At 34.8% G+C, this 25373-nt stretch overlaps 1 protein-coding gene across 5 annotated transcripts in view; it reads left to right on the forward strand.

Annotated features, from left to right (window-relative positions):
- COL21A1 (collagen type XXI alpha 1 chain) overlaps positions 1 to 25373 on the forward strand; it is a 169141-nt gene that overhangs the window by 45372 nt on the left and 98396 nt on the right. For all 5 annotated transcript variants that reach the window (XM_046640526.1, XM_046640524.1, XM_046640528.1 and 2 more), the window contains 2 exons: positions 11324 to 11449; positions 15028 to 15579. In XM_046640526.1, coding sequence (XP_046496482.1) covers positions 11362 to 11449; positions 15028 to 15579 — 640 coding nt within the window. In that variant the 5' untranslated portion in view covers positions 11324 to 11361. The remainder of the gene's footprint in view (positions 1 to 11323; positions 11450 to 15027; positions 15580 to 25373) is intronic.

Raw genomic sequence — 25373 nt, forward strand, 5'->3', positions numbered from 1 at the left:
ATAAAATACAGTGTACTCCATGCTCCTTGGCTTTCTTTAACAGTCTTACTTCGAATGGTTACACAGACATGGATATTCTTTTATTGCTTGAATACGTAGAAGCTGCTGTGGCCGGATGGGATTTTAAACCTCTCCACCAAACTACAAACCGCCGAGTTACTGCAGTTCACTTTGTCTTGCCCGGCTTTAATGGGTGCGGTGGAATGTACTCTACAAACGAACCAAGAAAGCAGTCACCCACTCTGCAGTGTGAAAGCAAGCTCTGCAATGTGTAAAATAATGGCTTCTTTGAATCCATTAGCTATCTATAAAATGGTGATTTATAATTACCTGTCTGCCTACCATACTAGATTGTTGTTTAGAGAAATAGGATAACAAATGTCAATTATTTAGTTAACCATAAGTTGTTATACACAATCAAGGTGGCATTGATTAATTGCATATCTTGGGGGCGTGATTTGGCCTATGAAATTCCAGAAGTTATAACTAGAGTTCTGTTGTCTTCACGGTAACTCAAACAAACCAAACTCTGCATACACCCATATTTACATGAATTAATTCTTAATTCTTTTACTGGTTTGCCAGCATATTGCTCTTCTAAATTCTGTCTGTCCCAATTGATGCTTCCTTCTACTACCTTAATGTCAGAAATATAGAACACAATAGATGTATGTGTGTGTGCATGAAAACATGGGGACCAGAATTCAGTCTCTCTACCTTTTCCTGTTTTACAATTTAGTTCCAAGACAGAGCCTATAAATAAGTATGCGTGTTAGTGTCTCAAGAGGGGACTACTTTTAGTCTTTAATTTTATTTGAAGGTTTTACAACTAAGCGTAGCGACCACATTTTGAGATGGCATTTTTCCTGACAGTCCCTCGTCTTGAAAGCTTTTATTACATTCCTGGTGGCTCTGCACACTAATTTCCATGCCTTAACTGTGGACCCAATGAAAGACATGTTAATTGCAAGGAGACAAGGAATTTGCTTTCATTTGTATCCACTGTTCTTAGAAATTATTCTCAAGTATTTATGTTGGTTTTAATAAAATATAAGTGACAATGACAGTGGAATATGATACAACACATAAGGAAATGGAAGAGACATGAAAAAGAGAATAATAATCAATTGATCTCTCTCCTGCTTTCTCTGAGAATCAATGATTGTTAAATTCTACAGAGCTCTTTGATTTTGACAGTGGGATGATCTTAGTGTGAAAACCTGATTGTCATGCACCCCTGGTTAAAATCCTCCATTGGATTCACTTTGCGGTTTGGGGAGAACTGCTCTCAGTTTAACACACTACATGGGGTCTTTGCTACTTCGCTTTAGAGCCTTCCATCCTCCTCTTGTTCCCACACTCATGCTTCTCTGACCTTCCCTCTGTTCCTAGAACCCACCCAGCTCTCTCCATCTGCAGAAGGGAAAGTTTGTCCTCAGTTCTGGGCAAGGATGGCTCTTCACGTTACTCAAGTGTCAGCTTCAAGGGCACCTTTTCAGAGGCCTTCTCTGGCCTCCAAATCTGAAGGAGCCCTTCCTTTCCTCCTGGTCCCGAGTTATACATGACTGTTTTCATTTCTTTATAGCACTTGCCACTATGAAATTATCTCACTCATTTATTTATTTAGTCCCTGGAACATAAACAAGTGACAGCAGATTCCTTATCTAATTTTGGTCACTTCTGAATTCCCAGCACCTAAAAGATTATCTGTCACATAATAGGCATTTGATAAATATTTGTTGTTGAATGAATAAAGTGGACAGAGTTCTGGAGTGAGAGAACCTGAAGATAAGTTTTGGGTCTGTTTATTACAGTGCATGTGATAGGCAAGCCATATTACCTAGGTAAGCCTTATTTTCCTCCAGGCTTCCTAAGATTGAATGAAATAGTGTGTCTCAAGCATTGTAAACTATAAATTTTCATTATCATAATAATCCTGTGAGGTCAGAGAATATGGGTCATTATTTTTGTAGTTGAAAGGAAAATTACAGATCACCAGTTTTACCTTTTTTTCTTTGAACATTACAACACTGTAAGAAAGATAAATTATAGTTAGTGGTAGTGTTAAATCTATAACCTGGATTGCCTGGTATATATGTAGCCTAGTGTATATTCCGCATTAACAGGTGAGCTCAGTTTAAATTCCTATGTTCCTACCTTCTGTCAAAAGTAATTTCCTCTTTTCCCATTATCCATTAAGAACTATGTATATAGCATTAAAAGGTTAACTTTTCCAAAACAGAATTGTCTATGTTGAAAGCGGCATATATTCCTGTATTCCTTAGAGGCCCATTTACTAGCACTGAGGCAGACAACTATGGATTTTATGCTGCATCAGCATTACCTGGGAGCTTGTTAGAAATGAGGACTCTTAGACCATAAACCAAACCTACTGAATCAAAATCTGCATTTTAAAGACCATATGTGACAAACCCTCAGCTAACATCATACTCAATGGTGAAAAACTGAAAGCCATCCCTCTAAGAACAAGAACAAGGCCACTATGCCCACTTTTGCCGCTCTTTTTAAACATAGTATTAGAAATCCTAGCTAGAGCAATCAGGCAAGGGAAAGAAATAAGAGGGATCCAGACTGGAAAGGAAGAAGTAAAACTGTCTCTATTTGCAGATGGCATGATTTTATATATAGAAAATCCTAAAGAATCTGTCAAAAATATTAGAAATAATAAACAAATACAGTAAAGTTGCTAGGTACAACATCAACATACAAAAATCGGTTGTATTTCTATACACTAACAACAAAATAGCAGAAAGAGAATACAATTAAGAATGCAATCTCATTTACAATTGCAACAAACAGAATAAAATACATAGGAATAAGTTTAACCAAAAAGGTGAAAGACCTGTATGCTTAAAACTATAAAACATTGTTGAAAGAAATTGAGGAAGAGACAAATAAATGGAAAGATATTCTGTGCTCTTAGATTGGGAGAATTAACATAGTTAAAGCAGTCTACAAATTCAATGCAATCCTTATCAAGGTCCCAATGACACCCTTCACAGAAATAGAGCAAAGAATCCTAAAATTTATATGGAACAATAAAAGATCCTGAATAGTCAGAGAAATCTGGAGAAAAAAGAACAAAGCTGGAGGTACCACACTCCCTGATTTCAAAATATACTATAACGCTATAGTAATCAAAACAGCATAGTACTGGCATAAAAGCAGATACAGAGATCAATGGAACAGAATTGAGAGCCCAGAAATAAACCAACACATCTATGGGCAGCTAATTTTTGACAAAGGAGCCAAGAACATACAATGGAGAAAGAAAAGTATCTTCAATAAATGGTGTTGGGAAAACTGGACAGTCACATGCAAAAGAATGAAAGTAGACCATTCCACCATTCACAAAAATTAATTAAAAATGAATGAAAGACTTGAATGTAACATTGGAAACCATAAAACTTCTAAGAGAAAACATAGGCAGTACACTCTTCATCAGTCTTAGCAGCGTCTTTGTGAATATCATGTCTCACCATGCAAGGGAAACGAAAGAAAAAATAAACAAATGGGACTACATCAAGTAGTCTATAGCAGACTACAGCTGCACAGCAAAGGAAAGCATCAAAAAAATGAAGAGACGACAAGTGGGAAAAGATATTTGCAAATCATATATCTGATAAGGAGTTAATATCCAAAATATATAAAGAGCTCATATAACTCAACAACAAAAAAGCCTAATTAAAAAATGGGCAAAGGATCTGAACAGACATTTTTCCAAAGAAGATATGCAGATGGCCAATAGACACATGAAAAGATGTTCAACATCACTAATTATTAGGGAAATGCAAATGAAAACTACAGTGAGATGCTACCTCCTGCCTGTAAGAATGGCTATTACTAAAAAGACAAGAAATAGCAAGTGTTGGAGAGGATGTGGAGAAAAGGGAACCTCACACACTTCTAATGGGAATGTAAAGTGGTGCAGACACTATGGAAAACAGTATGGAGATTCCTCAAAAAATTAAGAATAGATCTACCATATGATCCAGCTGTTCCACTCCTGGGTATTTATCCGAGGAACACAAAAACAAATATCAAAAAGATATTTGTACCTCTATGTTCACTGCAGCATTTTCACAATAGCCAAGACTTGCAAACAACCTAAGCGCCCATCAGTGGATGCATGGATAAAAAAGATGTGGTATATATACACAGTGGAATACTGCTTAGCCATAAAAATGGTGAAATCTTGCCATTTGTGACAACATGGAGGGACCTTGAGGGTATTATGCTATGCGAAATAAGTCAGACAGAGAAAGCCAAATACTAAATGATGTCACTCACAAGTGGATAAATACAACAATGAAAAAACATATTGATAGAGATTAGATTGGTGGTTGCCGCAGGGGAAGGGGGAAGGGAGGAGGGCGAAAGGGGTAATAGGACACGTGCACAGTGATGGATGGTGATTAGTCTTTGAGTGGTGAACATGACGTAGTCTATACAGAAACCAAAACATAATGACATACACCTGAAATTTGCATAATGTTAGAAACCAATGTTACCTATGTATTAAAAAAAGCTTCAATAGGGGAAAAAAAAAGAATCTGCATCTTACCAAGAGCTGTAAGTGATTTGTATACATGTTAACATTTGAGAAATGAAGATACTAAACATCTGTTGCTACTCTTTGAGTAGCGAACTTTTAGACATTTTTGCTTGTAGAGATTCTCTGAGTTATATTTTTCTATTTGGGGTTGCTAACTTACTTCACTGCTTTGGTGAATAGGACCCATAGGAGTATTTTTTTTTCTTATCATTTTTCATTGCTTATACCAGAATTTCTAGGACTTTGGTGTACATTAGCATATGGGAATTGTTTTTTTAAATGTTTGGTCTCTTGCCCTACAATCTAAAGCTATTAGGTAGGGCCAGGGCATCCATATGTTTAACAAGTTCCCCAGGTGATGGAAGCAAATGCTAAATCTTGATATGCCTCAGTTTATATGCATTGTCTATACGCATATGTACAATGAAATAGCTGTAAAACATATTTATAAGCATACCACTTATGTTTCCACAGTTTCAATTATGTTTCAAAATAACATGGCAGTAGCATGTATTTAATGCTTGTTTCATATTGTCTACTTTAATGGTTGTCAATCAAGGATATAATGAAATTAGACTGCTAACTTTAGCCCAAGAATTCTGAAGAAATTAGGTACTACATGGAAATAATGAGGAGTTTTTGGCAGAGGAGCAGAAGAATTTAATTTTGAGGTTTTTGGGAAGGAAGTTAGTGAACATTCATTAGTACACATTGTTGCCATAAACAGCACATCCTGGTGATGACTCACCAGGAACGCTTCTCGCTAACTTTTCTGACCTTCAAGCTCTTTGTCCAGAGGGGCCAGCCTAAGTTGAAAAATGGCAGTGATGATGTCGGAATGATTTTGTTTTTCATTAAGGTATAATTTGTATACAACAAATCATGCAGTTGTTAAGCCTTCCTTTTAACAGCCTTAGAGAAATTTTTATGCCCGAATATCATCACTGCAAATGTAGGATATTTTTATCATCAGCAAGATTGTTTGCGCCCCTTTCCAGTTGGCTCCTCCCATCAAAGGCAAATGTTTCCTGACTTCTAACACCAGAGATTACTTTTGTGTTTTGGGACTTCGTGTAACGGGAATCATGCTTTGTGTATTCTTTTGTGTTTGGCTTCTTTCGTTAAGTAGAACGTACTTAAAATTTATTCATGTTGTTGGGTGTAGCAGTAGTTCATTATTTTTTGTTGCTATGCGTTATTCCATTATGTGAATATACCACGCAACTTGTTTATCCATTCTCCTGTCAATAGTGTTTGAATTATTTTTAGTTTGGGATTATTATGAATAAAACTACTATAAATATCGTGCAAGTCTTTTTGTGGGCCCACATTTTCATTTCTCTAGGTTAACATACCTAGCTGAAGAATTGCTGGTCATAGTTTATCTTTTAAGAACTGAACCTAACAGTTCTCTAAAGTGCTTATATCATTTTTCATTCTCAGCAGCAATGTATATGTTCCAGTTTTTCCACATGGCCTTATAAATATTTGGTATTGTCATTCTTTTAATTTCAGCCATTTTAGAAGGCATGAATGATATCTTGTTCAAATATACATTTCTCTAATGACTATTGATGAGTACCATGTAATATGCTTATTGGCCATTTCTGTATCTTATGTAATGTGTCTGTTCAGGACTTGGATTGTTTTCCTTTTTGCTATGATTTGTAAGAGTTTTTAAAAATTATGTAGGTTCTGGATATGAGTCATTTTTCATAAGTATTTTATTCTGAATATTGGCTTGCATTCTTAATGTGTCTTTTGAGGAAGAGAATGTTTAATTTTGGTGAAGTCTAACGTATCCTTGTATCCTTTTGTTTTTTTGTGAGGAAGATTGTCCCTGAGCTAACATCTGTTGCCAATCTTCCTCTTTTTGCTTGAGAAACATTGTCCCTGAGCTTACATCTGTTGCCAATCCTCCTCTTTTTGCTTGAGGAAGATTGTCCCTGAGCTAGCATCTGTGCCGGTTTTCCTCTATTTTGTATGTGACACGCTGCCACAGCATGGCTTGATGAGTGGTACATGGGTGCACACCTGGTATCCAAACCCACACGCCCCAGGCCGTGAAGAAGAGCCCATGAACTCAACCACTGCGTCACTGGGCCCCACCCTAAAGTATCCATTTTTAAAATTGCTAGTGGTTTTTGTATCCTACAAACATTTGCCTTATCTCCAGGTCGAGAATATACTCTCTTATGTCTTTTTCTAGAAGCCTTATAGTTTTAGCTTTAACATTTAGATCTATGCTTCATCTAATTTTTGTATATTGAATGACATGGGGTCAAGGTTCATTTTATTCTGTTTATCCAGTTGATTCAGCACTACTTATTGAAAAGACTTTCCTATTCAATTACCTTCACACTTTAACTGAAAATCAGTTGACCGTGTAAGTGTGGATCTATTTTTGAACTCTATTGTGTTCCATTGTATACATTTATCCCTACACCAATAGCATATTTTCTTGATTATTGTAGCTTTTTAGTAAGTCAAAATCAGATAGTGTAGATTCTTCAAATTAGTTATTCTTAATGAAGATTGTTCATTATTCAAGAGTGTTCTTCATTTAAGATTGTTCTAATTCAAAATCATTTGCATTTTATATAAATTTTAGAATAAGTTTGTCAGTTTCTTTAAAAACTGGTTTGGCTGGGATTGTGTTGAAGCTATAGGTCAATTTGAGGAGGATGGATATATAACTGATACTGAGTCTTTCAATCCATGAATATAGATCTCTCTTTTTATTTGCTTTCTTTAATTTCTCTCAACAATGTATTATACGTTTTAGTCTAGAGGTATTTGACATTTTTCATTAGCTTTATTTCTAGGTTTATGATGTTTTTGATATTATTGAATATAATATTACAATTTCCCCCCAATTTTGTTGCTAGTATATAGATACACTTTAAAAAATTACTATTAACCTTGTGTCTTATGACCTTGCTAAATTCACTTGCTGGTTCTGCTGGTATTTTGGTAGATTTCAAAAATTTTTTTTACATAGATAATCATGTTGTCTGTAAATGAGTACAGTTTTATTTCTTTCTTTATGGCCTTTGTGTCTTTTATTTTTCATTTTGAATATAGTGCTAGCTAGGACTCCCTGTACATTTTTTAACAGAAGTGATGTGACAGTATATCCTTAACTTCTTAGTGATTTTGGGGAGAAAGCATTCAGTCTTTCACCATTCAATATGATGGTAGCCGTAGATTTTTCGTAGATGACGTTCATCAGGTTCCCTTCTATTCTTAGTTCACTGAGAGTTTTTATCATGAATGGGTGTTTAATTTTGTTAAATGCCTTAGCTACGTAAATTGAGATGTTCGTGTGATGTTTCTTAGTATAGTAAATTATAACAGTTGAGTTTTGAATGTTAAATCAATCTTGCAACTCTGGGATAAATGTCACTTGATCATGACCTTTTTTATATATTGCTGGATTTGACTTGGAAATATTTCATTATGGATTTTTACATTCTTGTTCATGAAGGGTTATGAACTATAGTGTTCTTATCTTGTAGTATCTTTGTCTAGTTTTCTATTAGGATTGTGTTGACCTCATACCAAAAGTTGGGGAGAGTTCATTCCTCCTCTATTTTCACTTAATTTCATTTCATGAAAGAGTTTGATTAGTATTATTTTTTTCCTTAAATGTTTGGTAGAAATTACTGGTGAAACTATCTGTATCTAGACTTTTCTTTTTGGGAAAACTTTTGGTTAAAAATTCAATATCTTTAATAGGTAATTTCAATTTAGACCAGTTTCAAAAAGCAGTTTATCCTAGGACTTTGTCCATTTCACCTTTTGATGTCAGTAGGATCTGTAGTGGCATCCCCTACTTCAATATTGACAGAGGAAATTTATGTTTTCTGTCTTATTGATTATTCTTGCTAGGATTTATATTCATTTGTTCTAAGAATTAACTCATTTTTTTAATTGTTTTTCAAGTTTCTATTTCACTGATTATTACTTTCTTTCTTTTACTTTTTTGGGTTTAATTTGTTGTACTTTCTCTAGCTTCTTAGGTCAAAGCTTAGATATTGATTTTTTCTTTTTCTCTAATACATGCTTTTGAAGCTAAACTTTCTCTCTAAGCAGTGCTTTAGCTGCATCATAAAATTTTGACTTTTTAGGGGCTGGCCCTGTGGCCGAGTGGTTAAGTTCTCACGCTCCACTGCAGGTGGCCCAGTGTTTTGTTGGTTTGAATCCTGGGCACGGACATGGCTCTGCTCATCAAACCACGCTGAGGCAGCGTCCCACATGCCACAACTAGAAGGACCCACAGTGAAGAATATATAACTATGTACTGGGGGGCTTTGAGGAGAAAAAGGAAAAAAAAATCTTTAAAAAAAATTTTTGATTTTTTAAAAAAATTATTGATTAGTGTGAAATATTTTTAAAGTTCCCCTTGGATTTCTTTCTTTTTAACTCCTGTATTGTTTAGAAGTAGGTTGCTTAATTTCCAACTATTATGGGATTTTTTTCACATTTAATACCATTTAGGTCAAAGAAGATAATCTGTGTAATTTCATTTCTTTGGAATTTGAGGCTTGTTTTTTCTCCACCATATGGTCTATTTTGGTTACTCTTTCATATGCAGAACGAAAGAATGTATATTATGCTGTTGTTAGGCAGAGTGTTCTATAAATGTCAACTATGTGAAGTTGGTTGATAATGTTTTTCAAAACTTCTGTATCATTACTAGTTTATTTTCTAATTAAACAATTACTGAAAACTGGATGTTAAAATCTCACATTGTGATTTGAATTTATCTATTTCTCTTTTTAGTTTTTTTCCCCTTTATTGTCCCTGTATTCTGAAGCTTTATTAGGTGTCTACACATTGAGGATTTTTATATCTTTTTGATCCATTGCCCATTTTATTACTATGAAATTTTCATCTGAGATTCTTATTATGTCTCTTTTCTCTGGCTAGTTTTAAGAATTTTCTCTTTTATTTTGATTTTCAACTGTTGGAGTATGATGTACCAAGGTGTGACTGACTTTGTATCTTGCTTAGGGCATATGGAACTTCTTTGATCTGATTTTGGTAGCTTTTGTCAATTTGGAAAATTCTTGGCCATTGTATTTTCAAATATTTCTTCGTTCACTTTCTCCTTTCCATTTGAAGAATAAATTATTTGTGTGTAAAATCAATCTCACTTGATATTGTCTCATAGATTTCAGATGCTCTCTTCCTTTTATCATTCTCCCTCACCCCTCTTTGGATTTCATTTTGGATAATTTCTATTGACTTATCTTCAAGTTTACTGATGTTTTCCTCTGATGGATGCAAGTAATCCCATTGCATAAATTCTTTTTTGATATATTTTCATTCAAGTGTTTCAGTTTGTATCTTTTTTAGTTTCCATCTCTCTTCTGGAATTTCCCATGCTTTTGCACATTGTTGTCCATCTTATTCATTAGATCCTTTATCATATTTCTCAGGGCCATTTTACAAACTCTGTTTGATATTTCTGATATTTAGATCATCTCTGGATTTGCTTATACTGAGTGTTTTTCTCCTGATCAGAAATTACATTTTCTTACTTCTCATATCTTGGGAGACCTTTGGGAGATTTCTTGTAGCTTGTCAGTATGGTTTTCAGCTTTTTGTATTTCTGAGGTCTATTTTTCCCTCTTGTCCTTCTTTTGGCTTTTTGCTTTTTGAGATATCTCTCTTCACTGTAGTGAGGGACTGGAGTGCCTTGGAGCGACTTCCCTCCATTCTGTTTCTTCTCCCTGAGCCTTCAGCAAGCCAATGCTTTGTATTTGAGGAATTTCCTGGGTATCTGAATGGCTTGGGTGGGGGGAAATCTCTCTAGGCTGTTCTATATCTCATACTGCTCTCAACTTTCTCTGTATTATTTATCTACTCCATACACTCAGTTAAGTGCATGGGTCGGGGCATACTCGCTCTGTAGCTGGGGCCCGTCAGGATTCTAAATCTGTCACACCAGCCTCAACTGATTTCTTCCATGTTGTGGCAAATTCCTACTCTGCTAGAGATGAAAGCAGCCCTGAATCTCTTCTATCTTATAAAGGATTAATAACTCTTGGAATTTATTTCATTTTTCCTTTAAATCCTTTCTTTTCTGCTGGGTTTAAAAAGACTAAAGTTTTATAGTTTATCTGTCATGTTCTTATTGTTGAGAGTGATAGTTGCTTGTAACTTTCCATATTCTAACCAGCAGTGAAGTCCTTGGACTAAATTAGAAGACATTAAAGTCATATAACTGAGTGGTTATGAATCAAATAAAATAGATCTTAATGTTTATAATTATACCCCATTAAAAAAATTAAATCCTATCATTGTTTTATCATATAAATAGTTTTACTAGAGACCCTCTGAGTGTTTCTTAAATACAAATCATTATTTAAAAGGAGAATGTTGACAACCATTGAGAAAATGAAAATAATCTGACAAGGCTCTACAAGATATGCTAAAAGGAAGAATTCTAGTAATTATTTTGGGCAAAGCCCGAAGTTTTAGAAAATTTCATACTTTTCCAAGATAATTATGAATTAAAAGACTTATCATGGTCTTTATCAGCTCCTACTCATTGTCCTCTTGTGTTAATATATTTAAAATGTGGCTGTTTTAGACACATAAGTGAATTCTAAGGATAGTAAAAATTAAGTATACTCCAACTGGGTATTACAATTTGAAAATTTAAACTTATAATGGCTGGCTATTTGTCTTTATTTTTCTAATATATTTAACTTTCCTTTTTTTCTTTTTTCTTTTTAGGAATCCTAAGACCAAAATAGTAGATTGAAAACAGAAACATGGCTCACCATATTACATTTCTTTGGATAGTTTTGGTCCTGCTTCTTCAGAATTCTGTATTAGCTGAAGATGGGGAAGTAAGATCAAGTAAGAACTATCAGCATTGTCCCTTTTTGTTATCAACAAGTTGATTGTGGAAATCAAATTAGGGAAGCTCAAGCAGTGGTTTTAAGAATCTTATTTGATTTTCTTTGATGCTGTAATTCCCTAAAATAAATGAATTGCTATGTTACACATTAACGGAGAGGAAAAGCTTCCATCAGAGGTAATTTTGAGAAAACTCTCTGGTAATTGTTTATTCTATTAATCAGTCTTTGGAATAAACAGTCTGGTATTAAGTTCATGTGCAGCCATTCATGAGCCTCATGATATGGAGATAAAGACAGTATCTACCTCATAGGATAGTTATCAGGATATAGGATGGTTATCGGGACCATCCTATGATGTTATCTCATAGAGATAATGAGACAATTCATGTCAATGAGATAATGCATGTACATGGCCTAGCACAGGGACATCTCAGTAAATTTAACTATTATTCTGATTGCCTGTATAAAAGCTTGCAGTAGAGAAGGGGGTGATATTAACTGTAGTTCTAACAGGCCATCATTTACAGATATCATACTTTTTAAAAAAGTTTGCTTATAGTCATATTTTAAAACTCATTAACTAAACACCCTACTATAAATTAATTAAGGCTTCTGTAACAGTTAAATCTGATGGTTTGACAACTTGACTCAACTTGGCTTAAAATTTATTAAAACCATAATATTTAATGTTTGCATAACCCTTTTATAGTTTAATCCACCCAAATAATTTACAAGGTAAATACTCTTTTCTCTGTTTTTTGAGTGGCGAAAAAAGATTCACAAAATTTAAGGGGCTAACCTAGTGTCATACAGCTGGTTAGAGCTGTAACTAGTATTTGAACTATGCTTTTGATCTTCCTTCAGTTCATTCCTTTTCTATGACACGGGTGACTCATCTCTCTAAGGAGGAGGTCTCTTGGAATGGTATTTGGTGTGGGGTTTATAAATGGCAATAGTTGCTTTTGTACCCATGTTCTTGTCTAACCTTGAGTTATGAAATATATGCTCTGTGGCTCTGGAAAGGGGTAGGAAGGGCCAAGAATAACCTTGTAAGAGTTTATAACCAGTGAATCGAGCGGCAAACAAACACTAGCAGGTCTAGACAATAGTAAGTCTCATAGTATTTAAGAATAGCAACATTGAGGAGTGTTGCAAACACAACTTCCCTGTCCTTTTGTCTCTCCCACAAAAACCCCATAAAGGCATAACCCGTAATCCCAGTCCACCTTCCAAAAATAACAGAAGAACTGCGTTCCCATGGGTTAGAAAATTTGCCTCTGGCAGAATTCCCTTTCTGCTGTCCCTGCCCTGAAATCTGGCCGAGCTCACCATGGCTGAGGTTGTTGGAATAGTGTCCCTCATGCCCTTCTGCACTTCACCACCACCTGCCTTATAGCACCTTAGGAATAGCATCATAATCACAGTTACATTTTTGAGACAAATGCATGTTTTTGGAGTTTTTTTTTGGTAATGTATTGACTGTTATACATGTTCCTGATAATGTTGTTTATTTTTACTGGTTATTGTGATGGGTGAGTTGAGATAATGATAAAACTGAGACGTCTTCGTGTAAGCCTTGTCATCATCCCAGATATGAAAGTAGACAAAGATGAGGAAAAGAATGGAGAGGAAAGGAGGGAGTGAGGAAGAGGAAGAGAGGAAGAGAGATTGATTGATTGATTGACTCCTAAGGAGATGCAAAAATACTAATTGCCACTAAACAATTTCTATTCCAGTACTATCCTTTGCAATTATGCTACCTTATTTTTAACATATACAGAAAATAAATCCTCCTTGTTATAACTTTAAACTGGACATCTGATCACAACTTAAGGGAGACCATTAAAATGAGTAAAAACACAAGTCTTAAAATTTGCTATCATATTACCTTGATTCATCTTGCCCTCTTCCAATGCATCATCTCTGGGGACATGTGATCCTTATCATATGGATCATAAACAGTAGTATTTTTGCTACTCTGAGTGGAGAAGTTAGAGAAGGAGAAGGCAAATACAGCTGTTCCTTTCAGTGCACTCTGTTGGCTATTTCAAACTATTGGAATTACCCAAATAAACCAGTGTGTGTTTTAGGCTGTGTGTCTCTCATCTCTGGACCTTTGCACTTGCTGTCCCCTCTGATGAGAATGTCCTCCTCTTTACCTGGCTAGAGCTCTCCTTTCACATCTCAGATTGCCCATCAGCTTTCCCACAAAACCTCTGCCTTTCCACAGTGAGGTTGCTATCCCCTCCTAAATGTTCTCATAATACTTTGTACTTTCCCTAACCAGACAGTTGTCTGTTTTACTAGACTGTGAGCATTTTGAGATATCTTATGTATCTTTGAAGCCAGTACTTCGCATGATATCAGGCACAGAGTAGGGATTCCATATACTGAAAGAATGAAATAGGGTGGAAGAGTTAAGAAGATTTTTTTTGACTACAGAAGTATTTTTTAATTTGTATTTTTTTATTGAGGTCATAATGGTTTATAATATTGTGAAATTACAGGTATACATTATTATTTATCAGTTTCTGTATATACTGCATTGTGCTCACTACCGAGTCTAATTTTTATCCATCACCTCATATATCCATCACCCCCTGAAGATTTTTCTTTCTTTCCACAAGTGTTTAGAACTTGTCCAGATATAACTCGTACCAAAGATAGTCTTTTTCCAATAGAACTCTTCGATGTGCTGATCACACAAGTTTCCTGCTTTCTTGAAACAAGAATCTTCATCTGTATGGAGAAAGAAATAGCTTTATACCCTTGAGCATAGGTTCACTGAGCACATTATTGGCCGAAGATGAGAGCTCAGACATTTAAAAACTTGTCTTGCGCATAGTGCAAGAATGACTGCTTTGATAATCTTGGTTTGTATTAACTTTTATCAACTATATCAAAGAATATGGATCTTTATTGGCTAGTTGAGTCCTGGAGTTGGCAGAGAGTTTGTTTTGAATTTCTTTCTTCCTATTCATTGATTTATTTATATTTTTGTAAATATTTCAGGTTAGTATTAAGCTAAATGTATTTCATTGATGACTTGATAATGTTAGTATATACCTGAAAATCATGCATTTATTATTATTTTTTTGTGTTTTCATTTATTCAGGGGGGAATTAGAATCAAATGTTGCTTTACGGTAATACCTGCCCCTACAGAGAGATATCTAGATATCATATTCATATACAGCATGAGTTTTTTTAAATTCCCTACCTTTAAAGCTGAGTCATTAATCCTTAAAATAAGACAAGAGAATTCAAGGAAATCAACAAAAGTAATAGTCGTCATTTCTAAAGAATTTTCACGAGCTAGGCAGTATATCTTATTTAATCACAAAGCTCCTATGTACTGGTTACTATTTTTCTTTCTTTTTTTTAGTTTCAGCTCTGTCGAGGTATAATTGACATAAAAAATTATAAGATGTTTAAGTGAACATTGTGGTGATTTGATATACATACACATTGTGAAAGGATTCCCTCCATCTGCTCAATGAAAAATGATGCGTTTAGCACCTTCCAGTTTTTGCTTTTGACACAACAAACGTGCTCTGATGGCTTTCTTTTCACTTAGGTTGTCGTACTGCTCCGACAGATTTAGTTTTCATCTTAGATGGCTCTTACAGTGTTGGCCCAGAAAACTTTGAAATAGTGAAGAAGTGGCTTGTCAACATCACAAGAAACTTTGACATAGGACCGAAGTTTATTCAGGTTGGAGTGGTCCAGTATAGTGACTACCCCGTCCTGGAGATTCCCCTCGGAAGCCATGATTCGGGAGAGAATCTGATGGCAGCGATGGAATCCATACACTACTTAGGAGGAAACACAAGGACTGGAAAGGCCATCCAGTTTGCACTTGATTACCTTTTTGCCAAGTCCTCAAGATTTCTGACTAAGATAGCGGTAGTACTTACGGATGGTAAATCCCAAGATGAAGTCAAGGATGCAGCAGAAGCAGCAAGAGAAAGTAAAATAATATTATTTGCTATTGGAGTTGGTTCAGAAACAGAAGAGGCAGAACTCAGAGCTATTGCCAACAAGCCTTCATCTACTTACGTGTTTTATGTGGAAGACTATATCGCAATATCCAAAATAAGGGAGGTGATGAAGCAGAAACTTTGTGAAGGTAAGTCAATAATTTGGAAACAATTAATAATTGCACTTTCTTACATTTTGGTATAACCTGTGCATTTACACTGCTGTGGACAGTTATATTTAATGTCAAATTATTATGTTTGAATTCAGATGAGCACAAATTTTTGTTAGATTTTTTTCTGGATAAATTTTGTTTGTAGAAATAATTACTTTCTTATAAAATCTACATTTGGAAACTATAATATTTTATTATATTTGTTGTTTTTTCCTTTCAATTACAACGTATCTATAGTGGAGATGGTAGAGAAAATATAGTCACATAAAGAATAAAAATATATGTAAACCATACCACTCCTGTTAACAAGTTTTTCCATTTTTTTTCATTCCAGTCTCTTTTTTTATTTCTGTATGTTTGAGAGTTTGTTCATGTGCCTAAATAAAGATAATATTGTATATATAATTTCCTACTCTATTTTCATATTATTATTCTATTATATGTATAATTTTCATACTCTATTAGCATGATAGCAGACAATCTCCTAAGATAATTTAATAATGTCCCTATTTTTATACATTTAGTTCATTTTAAGTTTTTCTAATATAAATAACAGTGACTATTCTTGTACGTAATTCTAAATGGGAATCTCTCATTATTTTTTCAGAAAACAAAGGTCAAATTACTAACATTTTTAAAGCCCTGGAAAAATGTCAGCAACTGCACTTGAGAGAGACTTAAAGTCCCACTAGCCGGGAGAGAACATTTGAAAATATAGTACTTACCAACCCTTAATTATGTTTATGTCATTCTATAAAATCTAAGTTCATGTTTATGATAACTCCATGGCATTGGAAACTTCTGATTTTTGGTAAAAATTAATCCTGTTAGGATATAGGTATGCTTCTATTCAGATTATTTTGGGGGAAGAATAATTTTTTCATATCTTTTTTTTTTTTTTTTTTTGGTGAGGAAGAATGGCCCTAAGCTAACATCTGTTGCCAATCCTCCTCTTTTTGCTTGAGGAAGATTGTTGCTGATCTAACATCTGTGCCAGTCTTCCTCTATTTTGTATGTGGGATGCTGCCACCCACAGCATGGCTTGATGAGGGTGTGTCGGTCCGTGCCCAGGATCCCAACCTGTGAACCCCAGGCTGAACGCATGAACTTAACCACTACACCACTTGGCCGGCCCCCATATATTTTATTTTTAAGACCATAGGCATTTAATATTTCCATATACCTTAAAAAGATTCATGTAAAATTGAAAGGCTCTTATCTAGTTTACTTACAAAAACTCCAAAAATAGGTTGGTTCACACTTGATATAAAAATTTCTAAATGATTGTGGCTTAGAAAACAAATTTATTCCTCTATTTTCTTCATATTTGGGGGACATGGTAGAGAAAAACAGTTTAAACTTTTTTTAAGATGATTTAAGAAAGCGTAGAAAATTAAGCATTTTCTTTAATTAAATTTTTGAAAAGGTACAATAATAAGTACAGACGGTCATCACAGTATTGTTTTTTGAGTGTCTAACAGAAGGCTGTGTTGACTTTTGTCGTCTTAAACAGGGACTTAGGTTTTTAATAGTTGTCTGACTAGTTGGAATTCTTTGGTTTTAAAGCTCGGTATATTTTGTTATTAAAATACACTTTTCGTGGTGAAACTTCGCTTACCATTCATTTTTATCCTAAAATAGAAATTTGATTGAATACATTTGTTAAATATCTGCTTCAGAAACTTTTCCTGTAGATGTATATTTTGGTGAATGCGTTCTCTCTATTGAAAAAATTCAAATTACACATGAAAGAGGAGCTGTGTTTAAAGGGGTAAAAAATTCTTTCAGCTAAAATGTACAATATGTAAAGAAAAAACATTCAAATTTGAAATCTTGCCAAATATTTCTTCATCCACACTCAAAGAATAAGTAATGTCTGTATAACTATTCAGTTCACATATATGCTGTACAATAGCCATCTTTTAAAATGTCGTTTTTGAAATTGTACTTATGGAATACATGGGCTTTTTGCACTTGACTTTCTATACTGTATTAGATTATGACTAAGGCACTGAATTAATGCATTGCTATATTGCAGCAGCCTCAAGACATGTAATTTGTATTTGAATTATTTGACAGTCTTTCTTTCTTTTCTTTTTTCTTTTTTTACTAATAGTTAACTTCTACTTTGATGTGCTTAGCAGGATTACCCTTTCCTACTACGTTCATTTTTTTATACTCTGCTGTGGTTCATCCACAATGAACAAAATATTAGTACCTCTTTGTTCCCACACGGATTATTTCATCTTCACAGACCTACCGTTTTCCTGGAGGTATATTCTGCAATACATTCCTCATTTCAGGACCACCATTTTGTGATGGGCAATGATTTCTTTCTTTATCTGAGAGTCTAAATTTTTAAAAATTCTATTCTATTCTTTTTTGTGGCAAAAAACACGTAATATGAGATCTACCCTCAAGACATTTTAAGTGTACAGTACAGTACTGTTAACTACAAGTATAATGTTGCACTGTAGGTATCTAGAACTTTTTCATGTTGCTGACTGGAACTTATATGGCCATTGAACAGGAACTCCCCATTTCCCCCTGCCCCCAACCCTGGCAAACACCATTCTACTTTCTGTTTCTGTGAGTTTGACTATCTTCGATGCTTCACAAAGGTAGAATCGTGCAGTATTTGTCTTCTGAGACTGGCCGTTAGGATTTTGATAGAGACTGCGTTACTTTGGGTGATATGGACATTTTTACAATATTAAGTTTACCAAAGCATGAACATGAGCTCTTTGTTTGTTTGTGATTTCTTTTATTTCTTTCAGCAGTGTTTTGTAGTTTTAAACATTCAAGTCTTTTCACCTCCTTGGTTAAGTTTATTCCTTAGTATTTTCTTATTTTTGAATCTCTTGCTAGTACTTCCAGTATGTTGAATAGAAGTGGCGAGGGTGAGCATCTTTATCTTGTTCCTGATCTTAGAGGAAGATCTTTCAGTTTTTCACTGTTGAGTATGATGCTAGCTATGGGCTTATCATATGTACTCTTTATTATGTTGAGGTAAATTTCTTCTGTACTTAGTTTTTTTGAGTGTTTTATCATGAAAGACTGTTAAATTTTGTCGACTGCTTTCTCTGCATCAGTTGAGACAATCATGTGACTTGTACCCTTCATTCTGTTAATGTGGTGTATCACATTGATTGATTTTATAGGTTGAACCATCTTTTCACCACAAGGATAAATCCCACTTGGTCATGGGGTATGATCCTTTTTAATCCTTTTGATATGCTGTTGAGTTTAATTTGGTGGTATTTTGTGGAGGATTTTTGCATGTATGTTCATTAGGAATATTGGCCTGTAGTGTCTTTTTCTGGCTTTGGTATCAGGACAATGCTTACCTCATAAAAAGAATTTGGAAGTATTCCCTCCTCTTCAGCTTTCTGAAAGCGTTTGAGAAGGACTGGTATTAACTCTTCTTTAAATGTTTGGTAGAATTCACCAGTGAAGACATCTGGTCTTGGGCTTTTCCTTGTCAGGAGGTTTTTGATTACTAATTCAGTATCCTTACTAGTTATAGGTCTGTTCAGATTTTCTATTTCTTCATGATTCTGTCTTGGTAGGTTGTATATTCTAGGAGTTTATCCTTTTCTTCTAGGTTATCAAATTCATTGGCGTATAGTTGTTGCAGTCTCTTATGATCCTTTGTTCTTCTGTGGTATCTGTTGTAATGTCTTCGTTTTTATTTCTAATTTTATTTATTTGAATCTTCTCTCTCTTTTTCTTGGTTAATCTAGTTAAAAGTTTGTTAGTTTTATTGATATTTTCTAAAAACCAACTCAATTTTGTTGAGTGTTGTACTATTATGTATTTCACTTATTTGTGCTTTAATTTTAATTATTTCCTTCCTTTTGCAAATTTTGGCCTTAGTTTGTTTTTCTTTTTCTAGTTCCTTGACATGTAAAGTTAGGTTGTTTATTTGAGATCTTTATTCTTTTTTAACGTAGATTTTTATTGTTATAAATTGTCTTCTTAGTACTGCTTTTGCTATATCCCATAAGTTTGATATATTCTGTTTTAGTTTTTGTTGGTCTCAAGATATTTTCTAATCTCCCTTTTGATTTCTTCTTTGACTCAATGGTTGTTCAAGAGCATGTTGTTTAATTTTAACATATTTGTGAATTTTCCAGTTTTCCTCCTGCCATTAATTTCTATTTTCATTCCATTGTGGTTGGAAAATATAGTTGGTATGTTCAGTCTTCTTAAATTTGATAAGACTTGTCTTTTGACGTAACATGTGCTCTCTACTGGAGAATGTTTTGTTTGTGATTAAGAAGAATGTGTATTCTGCTGCTGTGTGGTGAAATATTCTGTATATGTCTGTTAGACCCATTTGATCTATAGTGTTGTTCAAGTCCTCTGTTTCCTTTTTGATCTTCTCTCTGGATGTTCTATCCATTATTGAAAGTGGAGTATTAAAGTCCTTTAATATTATTGTTTGCTATCTATTTCTTCCTTCAGCTCTGTCAATGTTTGCTTCATATTTCGAGTGCTATGATGTTGGGTGCATATATATTTGTAATTATTATGTCTTGCTGGTGAATTGACTCTTCTGTTATTATATAATGTCCTTTCTTTCTTTTGGCAGTTTTTTACTTAAAGTCTATTTTGCCTGATACAGGTATTTCCACCTTTGCTCTCTTTTGGTTACCATTTGTGTGGAGTATCTTTTTCTATCCCTTACTTTTAGCCTGTGTGTGTCCTTAATTCTAAAGTACATCTCTTGTAGATAATATATAGTTGCATCTTGTTTCTTATTCATTTAGCCACTCTGTGTGTTTTAATTGGGAGTTTAATCCATTTACATCTGAAGTAATTACTGATAGGGAAGGATTTAATATTGCCATTTTGTTAATTATATTCTGTTTGTCTTATAGCTTTTTTTGTCCCTCTTTTCTCCCTTGCTGTCTTCTTTTGTGTTTCACTGATTTTTGCTGATATGCTTTGATTCCTTTCTCATTTTCTTTTGTGTCTCTTCTATAGGTATTTTCTTTGTGGTTCCCATGATGGTTGCATAAAACATCATCTAGTTATAACAATTTATTTTGAGCTGATAACTTAACTTCAATCACATACAAAAACTCTACATTTTTGCTTCTCCCTGCCCCCCTTATACTTTGTTATTATGTCACAAATTACATCATCTTATATTGTGTATCTGTCAAGATTTTTACAGTTATTGTTTATACTTTTGCCTTTTAACTTCTATATCAGAATTAAAAGTGATTTACACACCACTGTTACAGTATTACACTTTTCTGAATTTGTCTATGTATTTACTCTTACCAGAGGTTTTATACTTTCCAATGCTTTTGTGTTGCTGTTTAATGTCCTTTCATTTCAACTTGAAGGACTTCCTTAGTATTTCTTGTAAGGCAAGTTTGGGGGTAATGAACTCCATCAGCTTTTTTTAATCTGCGAAAGTGTTTATTTCTCCTTCATTTTTCAAGGACATTTTTGCCAGATATAGTATTTTTTGTTGGCAAAGTTTTTCCCCAGTACTTTGAATATATCATTCCATTCCCTGTGGCCTGTAAAGTTTCTGCTGAGAAATCTGCTGATAGTCTTTTGGGATACCCTTGTGCATAATGAGTTGCTTTTCTCTTGCTGCTTTCAGAATTCTCTCTTCATCTTTGGTTTTTGACAATTCTAATATAATGTATCTTGATGTGGATTTCTTTGAGTTCTTGAATCTGGATGTCCATTTCCTTTCCTAGATTTGAGAAGCTTTTGGCTATTATTTCTTTAAATAAACTCTGTCTCTTTTTCTGTTCTTCGGTAACTCCCATAATGTGTATATTGATCTACTTGATGTTGTCTCATAAGTCATTTAGGCTTCCTTCAATGTTTCTCATTCTTTTAAATTTTTGTTTTTCTGCCTGGATAATTTCAAATGACCTATCTTCAAGTTTGCTGATTCTTTCTTTTGCTTGATCAAGTCTGATTTTGAAACCCTCCAGTCAATTTTTCAGTAGTTCTTCAGCTTCAAAATTTCTGTTTTATTCTTCTTTATATTTTCTTTCTTCTTGTTAATATTCTCATTTTGTTCATGCATCATTTTCTTGAGCTTGTACAACATCTTTATGATGGTTATTTTGAGTTCTGTAAGATAATGTATCTCTCTTTCTGTAGGGTCAGTACCTAGAGGGTAATGTTGTTCCTTTAATTGCGCCATGTTTCCCTGTTTCTTTGTGTATCTCATAGCTTTGTTTTGGGATTGACATATTTAGAAAAAGTCATCTCTCTAGTCTTTACCAACTGGTTTTGTACAGGGGAAGTCCCTCACCAATCAGTCTGGCTTGAGATTCTGGGGGCCTCTGAGAGCTTTTTTTTGGGGGGGAGGGGTGTTATTTCCCTGGGCCTATGTGGGCAATTTCTTAATTAGAGAGCCTTGCTGGTTTCTTTTTCAGGAGCTCATAATCTCTCCCTCCCTTTGGTGTCTGTCTGAAGCACTTCAAGTTCTCTAGTTCTGTAGCCAAAGTTTCTCTATGCTCCCATCTTCTCAGTGGCCCCCAGGCATCCAAGGTATTCTGATTTCCTGTCAGCATCCTTAGTCAGGCAAAACCAATATCATTCCATCAGGCAGCCCTTGGAAAGCTGGAATTCTGGATACATGTTCTACTCTTTTCTCTTCCTCATGAGGGAGAAGCCTCAAATTGCATGTGTTCTCCTGATCATGCTGAGCCATACCAGCTACCACAAGCTACTCTCCATTCTTCTTTGTTCTTAGCAGCCTCCAGGCATCCAAATGATTCAAGTTCCTTCAGTGCTCCAAATGAGGTGAGAGAGAAACCAGTCTCTTGGGCAGCCTTCTGGAAAGCTGGAGCATTGGTTGTACATTCAACTCTTTTCTTTGTGAGAAAACATCACAAGCTAGGGCATTCTCTACTAGAACTTATTTATTCAGGCTTGGGGGAGGCACTGATGTGTATAAAGTAAAATTACTGTTATTATCTGTTTCAATGAGGCTGTTCTTGGCTTTGTGCTCACCTGGGGTACTTCAAATTCCTAATTGGAATTTGGAATTCTCATAAAGGTATTTTGCTCTATATACTATTGTTAAATCAGTGTTTCAGTGGTGTGGGCTGGGACTTCATCTTCCACCATCTCGCTTATGTCACTCTTCTGTTCCTTTTTTGAGTCAACCAGGCATGGGCTTGGTGCCATAGAATTAGGAGGGAGAAAGAAAGTAATTTCCCCTTGTGCCCTGGAAGATACCTTCCTTAGGTGTCTTTAAGGGCTTCCAAGAGCCTGAATTGAATTACTGAATTTCAGGACTCATATTTTAAGTCAGGTGTGTTGAACTTGCCTTTGCACATGTGGGTAATTAAAGAACAGGGTCTAGAAAACTGCCTGTTTCTTCTTACTGTTCCATGTTCCACCATCTTGACTTTTGGATGAAGCAGGAAATTTATCTATTTCTTAAAAGAGTATCTGGTATTGACTTGCTCAAAAGGGGCTAAAAGCCAGAGAACAGAAGGCAATTAGCTGAGCAAACTTAGCCTTATCTTCTTTGAGAGAGGGGGAGAGAAAGACTGCTTGCCTGAGTGGAACTTTGGCATCTTTCATCCAAAAAATCTTTGGAGCTTTTGTCCTTACAGTTCTTTCCACCATGCTGAACTTTAACTTGGAATGATGTTCAGAACTTCTCCTGAATTTCTTTTCCTCCCATTAAAAATTACTCATGCTTTCTACTACTCTTTGCTTAGAGATTGCTATATAATATGATTACCTATTTCAAGCCTTATAATGCTTTGTAATAATGGCCTGGTATATTACCCTACCCTACTCAGTTCAGTTTGCATTTCAGTAGAAGTCACAAAGGTTAAGGGTACACATATCAGGAGCCATGGCCAGGTCAACCAAGATGTTTTTAGAGGTGGTGAATATTTTAGCTTCCATGGTTTAATAACATATCTGTGATTAATTTCTCTGCTCTCACACTAAACTGATTCTGTTCCATTCTGCCTCTCTGCTCTTGTTATACATGTGCATGAATTCCCAACCACTGTGTTGGGGCGGGGGGAGATGAGAGGTGGGAAGTGGGGTGAAGTTTGGCAGATGGGAGAGGATTGGTCTGATATTTCATAAAACTTCATCAGATATTCAGGGGAATTGCTCTGTATTCTATTTTCAGATTAAAAGAGTTTGAATCTAATCTGAATTGAAGGCAACTTACATTGTCAGGGTTTTGTGGTATATCAAAAAAGATGAATTTTCCATTCATTTAATTAGAGAGTCTAGAGCTGTGTTTCAAATAAAGAACCATGATATGTTTATATTTTATGTGAAAAGCTGTGCTTAGGTATTCACTAGAAAGAGTAGAATGACTATAGCACGATTCAGAAAATATACGAATTACAGAGTATAGACCTTGCCATCAGTGTTTATGATTGGATCTAGATGCAGCTGTTTAAATTAATTGTTTCTAGGAAAGGAATAAACAAGAAAACATTCAGAATAATTTTCTTTAGGAATGTTTAAAACTTGTATGAATAGCCCATTCTCCCCTCCTTTCTCTCTCTCTGAAATATTATGTATAATGTCTATCATCTAACTACATATTTTATTATCATAAGACCTCCATCCTTTTAAAGTGGCGAGGGGCATGATAGTAGGAGTGAAAATTGGTACAACCACTTTGGAAAAGTTTTTGGCAGTATCTACTCGGACAAAGCATACAGCTACCCTAGAAAAAGCAGTTCTACTCCTAGATAATGGACTATGAGAAATAAGTTTATATCTTCAAGAAAATACATATTCCAGGATGTTCATAGCAGCTTTATTAAAAATAGTTCAAATTGGAAACAACTCAAATGATTGCCCACAGGAAAACGGATAAATTCATCATAGTATAATTCATGCAATGGAATACTACACAGCAACAAAAAGAACAAGTCACTGTTATGTGCAACAGCATGGATAATTCCGCAGACATTGTGTTGAGCAAGAGAAGTCAAATAAAAGAGTGATACTGTATGGTTCATTTATATTAAGTTCAAGAACAGACAAAACTAAATTAATCAATGGTGATAGAAACCATAACAGTGGTGGCCTCTGTGGTGGTGGTTATTGTCTGTGAAAGAACATAAATAGCTTTCTAAGGTGTTGGACACGTTCCTTGTCTTATCTGGGTGCTAGTTAAATGAGTGTATACATATGTGCCAATTGAGCTGTGTGCTTAAGATGAGAGCATTTTTACTGAACGTAGGTTGTATCTTGATAAAAAAGTTTTAAAAAATTCAGTAAGCACAATATCTGTTAAAGTAAAGCACTATCTCCTCATGGTTTTTTCTATAAACCTGATGCCATATGATTATATGGTGGCCCAGCCCAGTTTCTGGAGTCAGGACCAGATTTGGGTTTGATTCCTGACTTTTCAACATCAGTTCCTTAAAGTGTGACTTTGGGCCAAGGGACTGACTCCCACCTTGATGACATAAACTGTTTTTTGTGAGTGTTAATATCAGCGTGCTAGAGAGGTGAAGGGACACATTAAGATGCCTGGATGTCTGGTTAAAAAAAAATAGAGTTTGTATGTGAAATGATACATGACTGTAATCTCTGACCAAAGTTCTTCCTGTTCAAATTAAAAATGAAAAAAAAAAGCAGTAAAGAATGAGGTAAAGGAATTGGACACGTACTATTGTCTGGATATGTGGAAAGGCAAAACAGATTACCTTTCCTCCATCTATAGTACTCAAACTCGGGAAAGAATAACAAAAACAATTTCATCACATAATCAATGCTTTTAAAATGAAAAA

Source organism: Equus quagga, chromosome 15, assembly GCF_021613505.1.
Source record: "Equus quagga isolate Etosha38 chromosome 15, UCLA_HA_Equagga_1.0, whole genome shotgun sequence".
NCBI lineage: Eukaryota > Metazoa > Chordata > Mammalia > Perissodactyla > Equidae > Equus > Equus quagga.